At 35.0% G+C, this 19,920-nt stretch overlaps 1 protein-coding gene across 1 annotated transcript; it reads left to right on the top strand.

Annotated features, from left to right (window-relative positions):
- The first annotated feature begins 709 nt into the window (after positions 1-709).
- On the top strand, positions 710-2,109 carry LOC123899949 (40S ribosomal protein S27-2-like). Its single transcript, XM_045951223.1, has 4 exons — positions 710-825; positions 931-1,032; positions 1,152-1,180; positions 1,814-2,109. The coding sequence occupies exons 1-4, from the start codon at positions 823-825 to the stop codon at positions 1,938-1,940; spliced, it is 261 nt and encodes an 86-aa protein (XP_045807179.1). The 5' UTR covers positions 710-822; the 3' UTR covers positions 1,941-2,109.
- Positions 2,110-19,920: the final 17,811 nt, after the last annotated feature.

Genomic DNA, 19,920 nt, shown 5'->3' with positions numbered 1-19,920 from the left:
AGGTGAACAAATATCTGTATCAAAATGTGTAAAAAAAGTGTATTAAAGTTTGAACTCCAATTTGTTTCAAAAGAAAAAGTCTGAACTCCAATCAAGCCATTATATTTGGTCTAATGGTGAGGGTTTTGAGTTGTACGTTATAGGTGCTAAGTTCGATTTTCAGCTCATTATAAACTAAAAAAAAGTTTGAACTCCAATTTTTATAGATTACATGTAATATTTCTATCAAGCGAGTTATATTTACTAAATAAACATTTTACATGAATAAAACAAGACTAATTTCTTGTAAAAAAAAACAAACCTAATTTTTTCGTAAAAGAAAAAAACAAGCCTAATTTTTTTGTTTTTCTTTTTTGACGTTAACCCTAATTTTTTCTTGGTACAAATATAACATGCCTATTATTAATGACTCTAAACTAAATAAAAGAGAATATTATACATGAATAAAAAATAAAATAATGCCCCTTTTTTGTTATATAAGATTTTTTTTTTATACATTTTTTGTTATATAAGAAAATATGCCCCTTTTATATAGAAAAAAAAAATAAAAAATGTGAGGTTTTGAAATTACAAATCTAACACATAAATGGCAATTAGTAGACCACTAAGTACTATAGTGGGAGACAGGGGCAAAAGAGTAATTGTAACTCAAGGACCAAACTAACAGCTGCGATTAACTAACCTTCCCAATCCAAGGGCTAATACACTTTACACACCTATATATATAACGCAAACTCTCTCATAGATTCACCTTCAACCAAGCTGCGCCTCCTCAATCTTCCAGAATTTCTAGGGTTTAATCAGAGACCGGCGCTCACAACAATGGTAATCAATCAACCTTTTTCTTTTCAATTTTTTCTCGATTTCTTATTTTCAACATGTTTCGATTCTAATTGTTGCGTTTCCGATTCTGATTTTGATCTTTTTCAGGTTCTTCAAAATGACATTGATCTGTTGAATCCACCTGCTGAACTCGAAAAGAGGAAGCACAAACTCAAAAGACTTGTTCCTTCCCCTAATTCCTTCTTCATGGTAACCGATTTTTCATCAATAATCTTTCTTTATTCATATTAATTTTTTTTTTAATATTTTTTATTGTCGATTTGTAATCTGATTGGTTTTTATTTTCTCTTTGGATTTGTTTGTTGTAGGATGTTAAGTGCCAAGGCTGCTTTAACATGTAAGTCCTATTAAAATCGTTTGCGGCTCTTTGATTAGGGTTAAAGACCTAATTTTTAACATTTTTGGATAGAAAATAGATAGATTTTTTTTACATGCTTTCTGATGAAATAGAATGGTAGAATTAACTTTGATTATGATTGTACAACTTTTTAGGGTTAAATAAATAGTATCTTAGTCATATATCCACTTTTTACTCCCTCTCTCTGGGAAGTTAAAAACAACTTAGGACATTTTTCATTAGTGATTTTAACTTATATAACTTGTCAAAATTGAACAATTTATCGTTATCAAATTTTTTGTTATAGAAATAGCTTATCGAAGCTTATACATAAGCACTTGTCCTGATAAGTGCTTTTGCTATAAGCTGCAAATAAGCTAGTAAGAGTTTCTAGTTTTGTTATTTGTAGTGTCTGAATTATAACTGCTAAAAATAAGTTATATATTATATAGTGAATAAAAACACTTACAGTTTTAACCCTGCTTTTTGTTATTAAAGTTATTTTTATTAGTATCTTGTTATTAGAAATTAGAATTGAAAATTTGTTTGTGATATTTTTATTAGTTTTTTTTAACAGCTGTGGTATTTTTATTAGTATCTTGTTCTTAATGCTTATTTTTTTTTTGTATGCAGCACAACTGTATTCAGTCACTCCCAAACCGTTGTTGTTTGTGGTAACTGTCAGCAGGTGTTGTGCCAACCAACTGGTGGGAAAGCAAGACTAACAGAGGGATGCTCCTTCAGAAAGAAGGGAGATTAGTTATGAATCTATTATGTTTTTTTGAGATTTAGTTTTAATGAAATTTTGGGGTTGGATTTGATTATGACTATATTTTAATTTTAATTACAATGTATTGAATGATTCAGTGGAACTCGTTTGTTTTGTGTTTATGCATTTGTTATCTTCAAGTTGAAAGGATTTTTGAGTACTTTGATGTAGTTGTTTGACAATTTAGCTCTAGTTTATATTCTGCTATTTATTTTTTATGTTGTCGTGTGCATGTGTTTTATACTGTTTCATATTGTTCTTTAATGTCTCTAATCTAGCATGTGCTGTGTACTAGAATGTCTTGGTTGTATGTTACTAGTCCTTGCTTACTGTTAAAAAAATGGTTATGACAGTCTTTTGGAGATGTAAATTTCCTCATTTGTCGTCAACAAGGTCTTCAAAATCTTATTACAGGAGCATGCTTATCTATCTGGTTAGACACATGCATTTGTTCAATATGGGTTTCACAAAATCTTCGCTATAAAATGGTTTTCTTATTGGTGCCTCTTAGTTAATGTAGTATTTGACAAGAATTATGTATGAGAATATAACATTTACATTTTCAAGTCTGATCTTACAATTATATGAACCCTACTTGTCATATCTAATTTTAGTTTTGTCTTTGAATTTGATGTTAGAAATGTCACTTTTTAAGTGAAATTTATGTTTGAGTCTAGGGTTTAGTATTGTTTTAAGAGGTTTGCACTTCTTGGATTAGTTAGTAATAAATTATAACTGAAAATACATCATACATTTGAGTCTAGGTTTTAATATTTTTTTTTACATACGTTTTATGGTGTAATTTGTTAGCTTATTACAGTACCTTTTTAAAAATGAGCACTGTTAGTATGTTATGATCTCAAAGTTGTGATTTACATTTTAGAAAAATATCTACCTCAATTGTGTTAACATAGTTAATTTTCCTGTAGACCTGTAAAGTGTTGGATCTAATCCGGTTGAACAAGAGAATTGAATTGAACTGTGTTCAACTACAATTGGTTCAATCGGTTTATGTGGTTTTTGGTTTAATTAATTAAATATAGTATTTCAGAGTCCAAAATTCATGGCCCAATTGAAATAAATGTCGAAATGGTTAGGTTAGATGCCATAATCGGGGTTTCAATTTGAGACTTATTTTTTAGCAATGAATGATTCTATAATTCTCCATATCATGCTCCTGTAATTAAAAAATCTTTTGACACAACATATTCATGTTTTTTTCTCATATATGCATCTTTGAATTTGTCTATTTATCCTTTCTCATTGAGTTTTGTTCAGAACCATTCACTCCATTTTTCTGGGCTCTAGCTAATAAATTTGTCAACTCCCAAGTGTTATTTATTCTCTGTTGATTTTATTTTCAAATTTTTCTACACTTTTATAGTCCTTCTTCCAAATAAAGGTTGCTGCCTGATTCTTCATTATCCTTCCATTTCTTCATTGATGTTTGATTGTTTACAATAGTAGCAATTTCATATTCCAATGCAAATTTGGCCCGATAGCAAGTTTGGAAACTGAACTCCCTAATCCTAATGCATGTGTTGCATTGTAATGTTTATATGGATTTGACTTCTCTAAAAATGAGAAAACAAAAAGTTAATAGTTAACGTGTTGCACGCATGATTTGTTATGTATGTGCATATAACATCGATTACTATTATTTTGTCTACATATATGAATTTGAGACTATTTTACAAAATAAATGGTAGAAAAACACATACTGAAGACCTTATTACCGTAAAATCCGGTAGGAATGGAATGAAGCCTCAATAGGAAAGGGAAATCCCAACTTGGGGTGTGCAAAAAATTTGGTTATCCTTAACCAAATTACTAACCAATCCATATTCAATTTTAGTTTGCAAAATCCATTTAAAAAAAAAATCACACCACTCCAATAAAAAAAACCAATTATAAACCATAACCACATTTTGTAATTTGGTTTGGAATTGGTTTGAAAATTTAGGCCCAATAGCTAATTCAGGCCCAATCTTCAATTTTTTAAAATTCTTTATTATATAATAAAATAATTAATTAAAAGAGGGGTGGAGGACTGGTGGTCAACCGGGGGTCAACGCCGGACCACCGACGGCCGGTGCGGCGGCGCTCCGGCCGGGACGGCGGCGGACGGCGGTTTCTGGCGGACCTCCGGCGACTTTCACGTCGGCCGGTGGTGGTGCTCCAGTGGCCGGCGGTGGTGCTCCGGCGGCCGGCCACCACCAACCACCCATACTATTTTAATATTATTTTAATTTAAAAATCAGATTTTTAATAATTATTTTAAAAATAATTAAAAAAAATCAGTTTTTAATGTTTTTAATTTTTAAAAATAATTAAAAAATTCAGTTTTTTTTTTAAAATAATTAAAAAATCAGTTTTTAATGTTTTTAGTTTTACAAAAATTTAGTATTTTAATTTTTTTCCTATTTATTAGTTTTTTTTGTATTTAAAAATCAGATTTTTTAATTTTAAAAATTACTCTTTTTTTAAATAATAAAAAATATTTTTAAAACAATATAAAAAATAAGTTTTCGGCTTAGTAAAAAATAATTTGGGTTTAAAAAAAATATTTTGTGGGTTGATTATAAACCAATTCAATCATAAAATTAATGAAAAATTATGTTTTTAAAATAATTAATAAATCTATTTTTTTTAATCAACTAATAAAAAAAATTAGTTTAAGTAAAAAACCTATTTAAAATTGGATCATGTGAATAACTTAAATTTTATTACAAACCGGTTATAAATTGGTTCGATCCGGTTAATAACCAAATCCAAATTAATTTTAAAAAATAACCGGTTTGTTATTGAAATGGTTTTGGTTTAGAACCAAAACCATCAATTAGGTGTGGTGTGGTGTGGTGTGGTTTCCAAACCATGCACACCCCTAATCCCAAGACCAAGAGTGGTACAAAACGTGAGAATGACAATCACAACCATATACGATAAGCAAAATAAGAATATATATAAATTGTTATGAATATTATTAGTGGATGTCCTGGCCCATGTAATTGACCCATTATGTTTACCTATATATAGATACTATGTATCACTATATCGTAACCCTAATCCTAGTGATGAATATCATACACTATTCTTTCTCTCTTTTCTCTCCTCTCCATATATACTTAGAGCCGGGTATACGGACCAAGGTCCGCGGGCCGACCCGTTTAACCCGCAGCCCGCACGGACTTAAGACCAATTTTTTTTGGCCCGTTTACATTTTTGCCCGTGTGGGTTTGACCGTTAAAACCGCGGGTTATGCGGGTTAAATCCGCGGGTTAGCCCGTGGCCCGCCTTCTTTTTTTTATATAATTAATTACAAAATTTATCAGATATAAATAATTTTGGTCCATGTCCAAATTCAAGTTTCTTAACCACAAAAAAAAAAAGACTTAGTCTAAACCCTAATTATAAAAAACAACAACACACTTCAATTTTAATCACGTAGACAACAACACAAAACATCAGGATTCAAACATGTTCTTCCACTTATAATCTTTTGTTCTTTTTCACTATCTTTTACTTTGTCTTAGCTGTATATACATTTTCTAGTATTTAAAATATACATGTCCAAATGGATAGTTATTTTTCTTGGGGGTATTTTCCGCTATTATGTTTTGAATAATTTGGTTTTCTTGATGTGATTTAGTTAAGTTGAATCTGTTAATCTTTTTATGCTTTTTTGGGTACATGTAAAAAGTTTTTCTCACTAAAATGGACAGTACAAAAATGACGATAAAAATCAATTGAGTTTGATTTTAGTTGCATTACTTACAAAGAGAAGATAGGTAAATTCAATGATATCACAAACTTTATTTATTTTTATTTGTTAGTTACAATTTATATGTTATAACATAAAATTATTAATTAATATATTTTTTTAAGCTTTCATTATATCAATATTTTACTAATTTAGTTTATTTTTTGAAATAAAAAGTGATTTTTTATTTTTTTGGTAATAGTCCGCGGGTTAACCGTTTAACCCGCGAGCTTATGCGGACCGGACTCGGACTTAATATTATAACTCGTTTATATTTGCCGACGGGCTTGTTCGCCCCGTTTAATATGCGGGTTTATGCGGGGCGGGTTAAACGGGGCGGGCTAGCCCGCATACCCAGCTCTATATATACTATTGCTTCTATTTACATTAGTTTATAACACGTTATCAGCACGACGTTCTAACTAATTGAGGTACGCAATTCTTATTCTATTTTTATGAAATCACAAGTAGTTTTTATTTTTGATTATTATATGATTATCAATCACTTGAACCTTGTATACTTATAAAGATCAAATAAAATTAAATAAATAAGCATCATTTCTTTATGTATTTAATTGATTCAATGTTGTTTACGCTTCGTGATATCCGACATTTGTATGGTGAAGCATAACACTTTGATCATTAATATTACATAAAATGTTGATCAATTATTTATTTATTTATAATATGTATCTTGGATGTTTGATATTGTTTGAGTTTCGTGACCGACAATAGTCTGGTGAAGCATCGTTATGCTTCGTGACCGACACATGTATGGTGAAACATCGGCACTTCGATCATCCAAAAGAATATAAACATGTTTATTTAATTTTGGCTATAATTTAGAACCCTTGTTTTTAATTATTGGCTTTGCCTCAAATCTCCGTAAAGCTGTAACCAAAAAAAAAATCTCCGTAAAGCCTATTTTAATTTTATTTTGATGCGTACTGCTTCTTTCTGCTAAAGGTATGTACATGAAGGCTATTTTAATTTTATTTTGATGCGTACGTCATATCCACTGCTTCACTCTGCTATAATTCTTAAGTCAAAATAATGAAAATATATGCCACACAACAACACTTAAACAAAACTAAACATACAACTAATAGCATATCCATACACAATGCAATTTTTTTAATTATTTTTTATATGCTGTAAATATTTAATTATGTTCATGTAATTTATTTATTCATTATATATTTTAGAAGAATATATTTATGCATCCCTAAAGGATCGCAAAAGATATTGTTATTATAATATACAGTTCTTGAAGAACTAATAAATTTATTTTATGAATTCCCGAAGAATTCAACAAATTTAGTTCATGAAGAACTTAGAATTTTTTTTTCCATCATGAATTCCGGAAGAATTCACTAATCTAGTTCCTGAAGAACTTATGAAATATCACTATATTATGAATTCTGGAAGAATTTCAATAATCATGCATCCTTGATGGATTGCACATAGACATGATTTTATTTCTCTCTTCGATGAATTCCAGATGAATTCAATATTCTACATCTTGAAGGATTGTAAATTGATAGTGATTTATTATTTAGTTCTTGAAGAACTCAACGGTGTATAATTAATAAACTCTTGTATTTTTTTTATTCTCTATAAATTCTAGAAGAATTCAATAATCTTTGCATCCTTGAAGGATTGTACAAATGAGTATTTATATATCATAAAGTTTCTTGAATAACTTTAATATTTAATTTATTAGTGCAATTGAAGCACGAATTATTGTAAACTAGAAGTTTACAAATCATATGAAATTTATTGTTGGCAAGACCGGTTGGGTCATTCCAGATTGAGCGCTGCTATATGTCCCGAAATTATTTTCCCGAAATTTTCACGAAGCGCGTGACCTTCCTCTCTTTTCATAGAACGTGGACATGCTTTTAATTTGAGAACGTGAACCTCTTTTTTCTTTGACAAGTGTGGACCTCTTATTTTAACAAGTGTGGATCCATGTTGCCACTGCTAACTACAATACCAGCTAATTTTTAGCCTAAATAGAAATTAGATACCTGCCAATGTTTACAAGCTATTATTCCTCTGTTTTTTCATGTGTGAAGCTCTGTTTTTTAGCACAAGATTGCTTTTGAACTAGTTGCTTTCAGCGCACATCATGTTTGTATTTGTTGTACCGTTCTTAGCTTGTAGATGGGTCATGAAATTTCTTGTGCTCAAACTCAACTTTACCAAGTTTAGATGACTATGAGTTGTGTACGCTATTTTTCATTTACAATAGGATATTGTGGAAGTGGGAAGCAAATGTAATTAGAGCAAAATTTGGCAAAAGAAAAGGGAAACTAGCAGAACAGTGATAGTATGGGTAATCTTTGTGCTCGTGGAAGGAATGGAATTCTTGTGTCATTAGCAGGTTCATCGCCGGTGGCAACCATGGCGATCGAAACGGCAAACATTATTCAATTCTATTCAATGGTTCACTTCGTTTCCATCTCTAGACTATCATCCTCAACCATCTGGAGTATCTCTTGATTCAATTCTATTCAATGGTTCACATGGTTTCTCTTCTCAGCTTTTGTCGGTTAATTAGTCTCACTTCTCCAACAAGTTCCACAAAATCACCGCATCCAAAGAAAAGCTTATTAAAAAAAATTTGAAAGAAAAAAAAAAAGAAGAAGAGAGAGATCGAATAGTGGGGACACTTCTTGTTGGGTTTTTGTATATTGGCTACATTTTGCAAAAACATATTTTAGCCAAGTGTTGAGACAAGTGTGCTGACCCCAAGTGTTGTGACAAATGGTGTTACACTTTGGAACAACACCTGACTCTGTTCTGCGCGCGCCAGCTGGATGTTATTATTTTCTACTCAATCTTTTGAAGATCTGTTTGAAGAATTGTTTTAAGGTTTCTTACAGAGGAAGGCGCACGTGTTTAATGTGTTTCATGAGGCAGCCAAACCCTAGTTTTATTTTCCAAAGGAATTATATTTTTGGAAAATATATTTTTGCGGTTTCAAAAATATAACTATTATTTTCAGAAATATATCACTGCTGCCGCAATTCTAGAAGCCCTAATTTTGTCTTGAAGCCCAAGTCATTCTACTACTATAAATACGAAGGCAAGCATATGGTTTCAAGTATCTAAAATCGTGTTCTTACAAAGCGTGTGTTTTAGGATTTTAGAGTGTTAATTGTGAGCCTTTCTTGTGTCTCATTGATGCAAGCTTAGGACCTGAGTGTTATTGAGTTGTAAGTGTGAACTTCTCCTAAGCTTTGAAGTACGGAGATTGTTCTATTGTGTTGTGTGGTTTACTCGCAAGCTTTTAAGCAAGAGTGAATCCTAGTTTCTTAGGAGTGTGTCTCCACCTGTTGTGATAGTGAAATTGAATAACAACGCTGTCTGTGTTGTTAAGGTGGGAATTGGGACGGGGTCTCATATCTAGGAGTTCCTAGGTAGAAGGGTCATTGGGTAGTGATTAAGTGAGAAGTTGTAAACGGGTGAGTTTAGCTTCGAAGTAATACTGCTGATAGTGGACTTCATTCCTGGATTGGTATCCCCCAGAGTAGGCTTTAGGCTGAACTGGGTTAACAACTCTCGTGTGTTATTTACTTTACTGTTTGTGTTGTTTTATGTTATTGGCTCTGTTTATAGACAAGTGTTGGCGCACCAGTTACAACATCTGTCTACAACAGACAAGTGTTGCTACACCTTGAGCAACACCTGTCCACTGTGTGCCAGGAATTTCAATTGGTATCAGAGCAGGCACCCTGTTCTGAATTTTAGGGTGAGCTCCAGGGAAATCGTTTCTGACAAGGATGGACAAAGAAGGAGGTTTTGTTACCAGACCACCTCTCTTGGTTGGCGCTTCAAACTATGACTATTGGAAGTCCCGCATGATGGCCTTCCTAAAACAAATTGATAGCAAGACATGGAAGGCAATTCTGAGAGGATGGACTCCACCCGTGAAGATGGACAAAGATGGTAAACCAACTCTTGAGTTGAAATCTGCTGAAGAATGGTCCAAAGAAGAAGATGAGCTTGCTCTTGCAAACTCAAAAGCATTATATGCCCTATATAATGGTGTTGACAAGCACATATTCAGACTCATCAAAAAGTGTGTCTGTGCTAAGGAAGCTTGGACAATTCTTGAGACTGTTCATGAAGGTACCTCTAAAGTGAAGCTGTCTAAGCTACAACTCCTAACAACTAAGTTTGAGAATCTAAGAATGAACGATGATGAAACCATTCAGGATTTTCACATGACCATACTTGATTTTGACAATCAATTTGATGCCTTGGGTGAAAAGATACCTGAAGAAAAGCTGGTAAGAAAAATGCTCAGGTCTCTACCTAAGAAGTTTGACATGAAAGTCACAGCTATAGAAGAAGCAAAGGATATCACAGATATGAAGCTAGATGAACTGGTTGGTTCACTACAAACCTATGAGGTAGCCACAAATGAAAAGATGGATAAGAAAAACAAAAGTATTGCTTTTGTTTCAAATGCTGAGGAAGAAGATCAACTGAGTGACACAGAATCTGAACAAAGCATCTCTGATGCAATGGTTCTTTTGGGAAAACAATTTAATAAGGTGCTAAAAAGAATGGACAAACGCTCTAAGACAGGTGCAGCTGACACTGGTCGCAACACTTACAGGAATTTCAGAAAACCTGTAACAGATGAGAAATCAGCTCCAAATAAAGGTGTTCAATGCCATGAATGTGAGGGGTTTGGTCACATTAGAAGTGAATGTGGAACCTTTCTGAAGAAACAAAAGAAGGGGTTAACTGTAACTTGGTCAGATGAAGATTCTGAAGGAGAAGCCGATACTGCAAAAGCTATACATGTATTGACAAGTGTTTGCACATCTGACACTGAATCATGTGAAGAAGAACTAACCTTTGATGAACTTGCTGAATCATATAAAAAGCTGTGTCTGAAGAGTGCAGAAGTCTGCAGAGTCTCTGAAGAGCAAAAAGAGACAATCACTAAGTTGCAAACTGAGAAAGCTGCTAATTTGTCAAGAATCTCTGAATTTAGTACTAAATGGGAAGATAGTTTAAAGATCATTGAGGAACAGAAGGCAACTATCATCAACTTAGAAGCTGACAAGATCAAACAACTGACTGAGATAGCCCATCTGAATGAATAGGTAACTGAATTAAACTCTCATCTTGAGAATTTAAAGAAGCATGTTCTTAGGCTATTCAAAGGAAGTGATCTAGATGAAATCCTGGAAACTTTGCCTGCTCCTAGTAGATCCAAAACAGGCATTGGGTATGAATACAAAAATGTTAATAGGATTATGGATTACAACAAAGAAGGGAAATATATGCCTGAGATAAGTAAACAACCGTCTCCAAAAATGCATGACAGGATGTCGTCACACCTGTCTCCTAGACAGCAGAGACAAGTGTTGCCACATGTGGCACCACATCAGCAAAGATGGCAGAGACCCAGGTTTATACCTAGACCAAGAAGCAGGTACCATTCATGGAGATGTCATCACTGTGGAAGAAAGGGGCACATAAGGCCTTATTGCTACAAACTGTATGGTTATCCAAGTGAAATTCCACAAGAATCTGATCAATCCATCACTAAAACAAAGATGGAATGGAAGCAAAAAGATGATGCAACCAATACCAAGGAGTATACAGCTGAAAGCAGTGGGAAAAGTTTGATTGCCCATACATCTCTCAGAGCATCATCAAAAGAAGATTGGTACTTTGATAGTGGTTGTTCCAGACACATGACTGGTGTTGAAAAATATTTAAAGGAAGTAAAATCTTATGCCACAAGTTTTGTGACATTTGGAGATGGAGCAAAGGGGGAAATCAAAGGTATTGGAAGACTTATTGACCATGATCTACCAAAACTTGAAAATGTTCTCCCAATCTAATCAGTATAAGCCAACTATGTGATCAAGGCATGAAAGTCAACTTTACAAAAAATGAATGTCTGGTCAGCAATAATGAAGGAGACATCCTTATGAGGGGTGTTAGATCAAAAGACAATTGCTACTTGTGGATCCCTCTTGAAGAAGGTAATGTATCTACATGTCTCTTTACTAAAAATGAAGAGGTTAAGCTGTGGTATCAAAAATTAGGACACCTTAACCTGAAGAGCATGAAGAGAGTCATATCAGAAGAAGCTGTCAGAGGACTACCAATCTTACAGATACAGGAAGGCAATATCTGTGGTGAATGTCAGATTGGGAAGCAAACCAAAGTGTCGCACCAAAAGTTGCAACACTTGTCCACCTCTAGAGTTCTTGAGTTACTACATATGGATCTGATGGGTCCCATACAAGTTGAGAGTCTTGGAGGTAAGAAATATGTTCTTGTTATTGTTGATGACTTCTCTAGATATACTTGGGTAAATTTCATTAGGGAAAAATCTGAGACTTTTGAAGAATTCAAAAATCTTTGTGTACAACTTCAAAAGGAGAAAGACTGTGGTATTGTAAGAATCAGAAGTGACCATGGAAAGGAGTTTGAAAACTCTAAATTTGCTGATTTTTGTGCTGCTGAAGGAATAATTCATGAATTTTCTTCACCAATTACACCTCAACAAAATGGTGTGGATGAAAGAAAGAATAGAACCTTACAGGAATCTGCAAGAGTAATGTTGCATGCCAAAAATGTTCCTTACAAGTTCTGGGCTGAAGCCATGAATACAGCATGTTACATTCACAATAGAGTAACATTAAGAAAAGGTACTGCTACAACACTGTATGAATTATGGAAGAATAGGAAGCCTACTGTGAAGTATTTCCATGTGTTTGGGTCAAAATGTTATATTTTGGCAGATAGAGAACCTAGAAGAAAATTAGACCCCAAAAGTGATGAGGGGATATTTTTAGGTTACTCAACCAACAGCAGAGCGTACAGGGTTTTTAACTCCAGAACAAGAACTATGATGGAATCAATTAATGTTGTTGTTGATGATAGTGATACAACAAGTGCAGATCCAGCTGAAGAGACAGATGTCATAACACCTGTCCCAACACCTGATGATGATCAAACTGAACCTGAACCTGATCAACATTCTGAATCTACTACAGAGGTTCCTAGACCAAACAAGGGACCATCTACTAGAACACAGAAGAATCATCCTCTGGAACTTGTCATTGGAAATCCAAATCAAGGAATTGCAACAAGAAGATCAAAAGAAGCAATCTCCAATTCATGTTTCATATCAAAGATTGAACCAAAGAATGTTAAAGAAGCTTTGACTAATGAATACTGGATCAATGCTATGCAGGATGAACTAACTCAGTTCAAAAGAAGTGAGGTATGGGATCTAGTACCTAGACCAGATGGTATAAATGTTATTGGTACAAAGTGGGTGTACAAGAACAAAACTGATGAAAATGGTGACATTACTAGAAATAAAGCCAGACTTGTAGCACAAGGATACACCCAGATAGAAGGAGTAGACTTTGATGAAACTTTTGCTCCAGTTGCTCGCTTGGAGTCCATAAGATTACTCTTGGCGGTGGCATGCATTTTAAAATTCAAGCTATATCAAATGGATGTAAAAAGTGCATTCCTAAATGGCTATCTAAATGAAGAGGTATATGTTGAACAACCAAAAGGGTTTGTAGATCCAAGCTTTCCTAACCATGTTTACAAATTAAAGAAAGCACTCTATGGATTGAAACAAGCTCCTAGAGCATGGTATGAAAGACTGACTGAATTCCTTGTCAGCCATGGATACAAGAAGGGTGGTAATGATAAAACCCTGTTTGTAAGAGAAGAGAAAGGGAAGCTAATGATAGCTCAGATATATGTGGATGATATTGTATTTTGTGGAATGTCGCGACAAATGGTGGAACATTTTGTGCATCAAATGCAATCTGAATTTGAAATGAGTCTTGTAGGTGAGCTAACTTATTTTTTAGGTCTTCAGGTCAAACAAATGGAAGACACCATATTTATCTCTCAAGAAAAATATGCAAGAAACATTGTGAAGAAATTTGGAATGGAAGGTGGTAGCCACAAAAGGACACCTGCACCTACACACTTGAAGCTTACCAAAGATGAGAAAGGGGTTGATGTGGATCAAAGTCTCTATAGAAGTATGATTGGGAGCTTACTATATCTCACAGCTAGCAGGCCTGATATCATGTTTGCAGTTGGTGTTTGTGCAAGATATCAATCTGAACCCAAGATGAGTCATCTGACTCAAGTAAAGAGGATCTTCAAATATGTCAATGGAACATGTGGCTATGGAATTTTATACTCTCATGGTAATGATTCTACCTTAATTGGATATTGTGATGCAGATTGGGCTGGAAGTGCTGATGATAGAAAGAGCACCTCTGGTGCATGTTTCTTCTTGGGAAACAATCTAGTATCTTGGTTTAGTAAGAAGCAGAATAGTGTGTCTCTATCAACAGCTGAAGCAGAATATATAGCAGCTGGGAGTAGTTGCTCTCAATTGTTATGGATGAGACAAATGTTGAAAGAGTATAGTGTGGAGCAAGATGTCATGACACTTTACTGTGACAATCTGAGTGCTATAAACATTTCTAAAAATCCTATTCAACATAGTAGGACTAAGCATATTGATATACGCCATCATTTTATAAGAGAGCTTGTAGAAGAAAAAATTGTTACACTTGAGCACATTGCATCTGAAGAACAGTTGGCAGATATTTTTACAAAGGCTTTAGATGCGACTCAATTTGAAAATTTGAGAGGCAAACTTGGAATTTGCCTTTTTGAAGACAAATAGCAGTTACAGCATGCAATGCGTGTAACTACCTCTCATCACTTTAAGTTACACGCTAATCAAGGAAGTTCTCATCCAACTTCCCACAACCTCCATCAACCACAATCATTATTCATCTATTCTCTCTCTCACGCTCAAAAACTCTCTATCTTCCTCATCAACATTTCTCTGACTTCTCCTCTTCTCAGAAAACTTCAATTCCAAATCATGTCTAACTCTGCCAAATCTTCACCAACAAAGACAGATGCTACTCCATCACTACCAAAGGTGGTAATCAATGCTGTTCCTCTCACCACCATACCTTCCATAAGTCCAACTATGAGGAGAAAATCAGTTGCGAAGAAGGAAAAATCATCACGAACAAGCACAAATCCTTCATCTCCCTCCTCCTCAATTAAGAAAACGAAGAAGAAGAGCAAGAAATCGCGAACTGAATCGAGAAGGTCCTATACAATGTCTGAACTGCATGTTGATCCTCTGCCATCAAGTGATGTTCCTACTCCTGTCGTTGATACTAGAGAGGACGATGTTGACACATCTGGTAAGAATTCACTTAATCAAAACTCTGGTGTTCCAAATTCTGTTGAAAACCTAGGTTTAGAGAAACCTACTGTGACTGATAATTTGGGGAAAAGTGCTCCTAACCCCCCTATTGCTGTTAATACTAATGTTGATGCTACTACTGAGATCAATGTTGATGTTACCACTGAGTCTCACACAAAAACTGGTGCTGAGACACATGTTTTGCCAAGTGCTGCAACACATGGCGCTACGCCAAATGTGGTGCCAGATGTTCCCACATCCTTGGCACAAGAAAATCTGGTGGACTATTCTGAGTCTGATGAGAGTCCCCAACTTAAGGATGCTGATAAAGAAACTGTTCCTGATAAGGTTGTAGATGAAAATCCTGAGGTTATCATTGTTAATGAAACAACTGTGAGTGAAAAATCTATTCCTGGAAATTCTGAAGCTAGTGTGGCTAGAAGGACTAGAAGTAGGGTTAGTAAAGGTGTAGAGACTACTAATACACCTGTCCAAACACCCAAACCTTCTAAGGCTGGAAAAGATACTGGTAAAAAGCCTATGTATGGACCTCCAAAACCTGTAAGTAAGGTAATACCTAGAACAGAAACTAGGAAAAGGAAAGCTCCACCAACTAGTGATTCTGATTTTGAGCCAGAGACAGATGTTGCTGCATCTGGCAGCACATCTAGGAAGAGTATAGGAAGGAAGAAGGTTCCTCAAACTGTTCCTTATGCTCCTTTGGATAATGTCTCATTTCATCTGGAGAATGGGTCTGCAAGATGGAAGTATGTGTATCACAGGAGGTTAGCCCTGGAAAGGAATTTGAAGAATGATATTCTTGAATGTCCAAGTGTGGTTGAAGCTCTTGAGTATGCTGGATTAATGAAAACTGTGGTTGGTTTGGACAAGTGCTATGACAGGCTTGTCAAAGAATTTTTGATTAATGTGGCTGCAAACTGTAATGATCCAGCAAGTCCTGAATACAGGCAGGTATTTGTTCGTGGGAAGTGTGTTCAATTCTCTCCAACTGTGATCAACCAATATTTGCAAAGGGATTCTCTAAAAGTCACAGACAATGAGGTCTGCAAGGTCCTCACAGGTGGCAGGATCAAGGTATGGCCAAGCAAGGCAAAGTTGGCTGCAACTTCTCTCTCTCCATTTTATGCTGTTGTGAATAGGATAGCTGCACACAATTGGGTCCCTACAACCCATTCAGGTGATGTAGCCAGAGGATTGGGAAAGTTCATATATGTTGTGGGTACCAAGGCCAAATTTGATTATGGATCCTATTTCTTTCAAGAAACTTTAAGTCATGCCCTGACCTATGCTGTTGAGAAGCCAGTTGCTCTCCCCACTCTGCTATGCAATATAATACTTGAGCAACACCCAGATATTCTGAGAAGTACTGATGTTCCTTGTAAAAGGAAAGGGGTGTTGGTTATTGAGCAGAGACTGCTGGATGGGACAAATGCTGCAGCAGGTGTTGGCACATCTGTCCAGGCTGGTGTACTTTCAAGAAAGCAGATGATTGCTGATCTTACTGAGACTAGCAGAGCTCTTGAGGCCAGGAAACTAAAAATAGATCGTGTGATTGAAGCCCTCAAGGCTGAGGAAGCTGCTGAGACTGCTGAGGGTGAGCCTGATGGACAAGAAGGTGAAGGAACTAGTGGCTCTGATGATGACACTGAGGATGTGATGGAGGACTCTGATGAAAGTTCTTCTATATGATTTCTGATATTTTCTTACCTGTTACTAATGTACTTTTGGTGTTTCTTTTATGGGCAAGGCCCTGGATTTCTAGCACCTGTGTGTGCTCTATGGTCTGTAATAATTGCACCCTGACACTTCTATTTCCTATGCATGATGTTTGTCTAAATTATGGCTAAAAAGGGGGAGTAGTGTGTGTGTGTGACAAGTGTGGTGACAGATGTTCTCACATCTGGTGACTGTGTTTGCATGAATTGTTCGTATGCTCGAATTGAGGGGGAGTGTGAGTAATATGCATGTACTGAGGGTTTCTCTATCTGGTGTGTGTATGCATGAATTCAGGGGGAGTGTGAGTGATATTATCTCTTGATCGCCTGAATGTATTTGATGACGAATGTTGTGCCAAGTGTTATGGCACCTGACTAATGAGTCCACTATCCACTATGACTGAGAATTTATTTTTCTCAGATGTTTATGGGAATTTATTTTTCCCTGTTGTTCTTATGTTGAAGAAATGCGCGTTAAACTATTAGGAGTTTATTTCTCCTACTTCTTGGCATCTACTATGGGAGTTTATTTCTCCCTTGTGTTGTTCCATGAGGCTAGTTGTTTTTATTCCGCTGTTGCATTGCCTCTGATACTACTTATCTCTTCTGGAAGTAGTTTTTATTATGTGTTACTTTCTTTCCTAGTTGTGTGATCATGTTGACTCGAAGGAAAGGTAATACTGTATCTCTCTATACTGGTCTAATATTGTTTTAGCCAAAATTTGCCAAAGGGGGAGATTGTTGGGTTTTTGTATATTGGCTACATTTTGCAAAAACATATTTTAGCCAAGTGTTGAGACAAGTGTGCTGACCCCAAGTGTTGTGACAAATGGTGTTACACTTTGGAACAACACCTGACTCTGTTCTGCGCGCGCCAGCTGGATGTTATTATTTTCTACTCAATCTTTTGAAGATCTGTTTGAAGAATTGTTTTAAGGTTTCTTACAGAGGAAGGCGCACGTGTTTAATGTGTTTCATGAGGCAGCCAAACCCTAATTTTATTTTCCAAAGGAATTATATTTTTGGAAAATATATTTTTGCGGTTTCAAAAATATAACTATTATTTTCAGAAATATATCACTGCTGCCGCAATTCTAGAAGCCCTAATTTTGTCTTGAAGCCCAAGTCATTCTACTACTATAAATACGAAGGCAAGCATATGGTTTCAAGTATCTAAAATCGTGTTCTTACAAAGCGTGTGTTTTAGGATTTTAGAGTGTTAATTGTGAGCCTTTCTTGTGTCTCATTGATGCAAGCTTAGGACCTGAGTGTTATTGAGTTGTAAGTGTGAACTTCTCCTAAGCTTTGAAGTACGGAGATTGTTCTATTGTGTTGTGTGGTTTACTCGCAAGCTTTTAAGCAAGAGTGAATCCTAGTTTCTTAGGAGTGTGTCTCCACCTGTTGTGATAGTGAAATTGAATAACAACGCTGTCTGTGTTGTTAAGGTGGGAATTGGGACGGGGTCTCATATCTAGGAGTTCCTAGGTAGAAGGGTCATTGGGTAGTGATTAAGTGAGAAGTTGTAAACGGGTGAGTTTAGCTTCGAAGTAATACTGCTGATAGTGGACTTCATTCCTGGATTGGTATCCCCCAGAGTAGGCTTTAGGCTGAACTGAGTTAACAACTCTCGTGTGTTATTTACTTTACTGTTTGTGTTGTTTTATGTTATTGGCTCTGTTTATAGACAAGTGTTGGCGCACCAGTTACAACATCTGTCTACAACAGACAAGTGTTGCTACACCTTGAGCAACACCTGTCCACTGTGTGCCAGGAATTTCACTTCTGTTGACAGGTCATTCGGGATGATTTCGTGATCTAATTTTCGCTATACATAGCATTTTCCTTCCAGATTTATTCTGATGCGAAAAAAATGTATTGAAGGGCCTGAAGTTCCTTCATTCTAATAATTTTTATGTATTACTAGTTCCCAAAAGAAATTGATAATTTGAGAATCTGGACCATTTAGACATTTTGTGACTTGAATTGATGCATCAACTAAATTGGTCACATGCATATTTACTCACAACCAGAAGTTTGTGAGATTATTTTCTCAAATAGTTTTGCTAAGATCTCATTTTCTAAATTCTTAGAAAATATTTGATAAGTATCGTATGTCAATTGAAATTACTATGAAACATCTGGTAAGCATGTTCATACAAAAAAAAATGGACTTGAAGATCGATTCTTTAGACGTCTAAAGTTAATTACATGACTGATACTTATGAGATCATAACTTCTAATTTATATTTTGGGAACATTCAAACATGTATATTGAGATACTAATTCGCATCAAGCCAACTAGTTATTATAAGTTCTCCCCTAATTTACAATTTGAACTTTGTTTATAAACATGATTCCCATATAAGCATTTTTGGATGTGTTGTGTATGTGCAATTGCTCCAATAGAATGCATTTAAACGGTTCTTAAAGAATATTGAGAAAATGTATTTGATATGAATCTCCATCTATTATAAATCATCTTGAGCCAAAAATTGGAGAATTATTTACAGCCCTGTAGGCTAATTATCAAGTGATGAGTTAATTTTTCCAATATTAGGGGAGGAAATAAGCAGCTGAAAAATATGAACCAGAAGTTCAAATGAATCACTTGAAATAAATTATTGTTATTATCTCACATTGATCCTCATTGTTTGAACCAAATGTTCAAAAGATAAATCATTTGCAAAATGTATAAAATCAAATATCAGCTGTTAATGCTCCAATCAAAATGGATGTCCCTGTTGGACAATCTTATATTGCAGATGAGTCTTAACCACCCTGAAGTGTGGTAGATCAGTCGGTTCCAATGAAAATCCTCAAATAAGAAAAGGAGCTAAAAAGAAAGATGACCCAAGCGAGGATATGAAACTCTCAAAAGAGTATTTGACATAATTGAGTTTTAAGTTCCAGAAGAACTTCTCAGGTACCTGAAATTTATGATAATAAAGAGATCTTGACGAATTATGTCATGAATGAAAATTATGTCATGAATGGAATATGATGGAATCGAAAAGAAGTCAACGTTGATGATATTTTTATATATAATATAGCGCTATATGTGAAAAGAGTTAATGAGGATCATGAACTAAATTCTATTGAGAATTATAGACAATGATTGTCTAAATGAAAACGCAATTGCTACGTAATTAAAGTCACTTTGCAAAGTGAAGATTTTTGGACCAGCAGTCCATACACCTGAAGATGTAAAACATGATAGATACG

Source organism: Trifolium pratense, linkage group LG7, assembly GCF_020283565.1.
Source record: "Trifolium pratense cultivar HEN17-A07 linkage group LG7, ARS_RC_1.1, whole genome shotgun sequence".
Classification (NCBI taxonomy): domain Eukaryota; kingdom Viridiplantae; phylum Streptophyta; class Magnoliopsida; order Fabales; family Fabaceae; genus Trifolium; species Trifolium pratense.
Note: the sequence above shows the minus strand (reverse complement) of the source record. Positions and strands in the feature narration are given on the sequence as shown.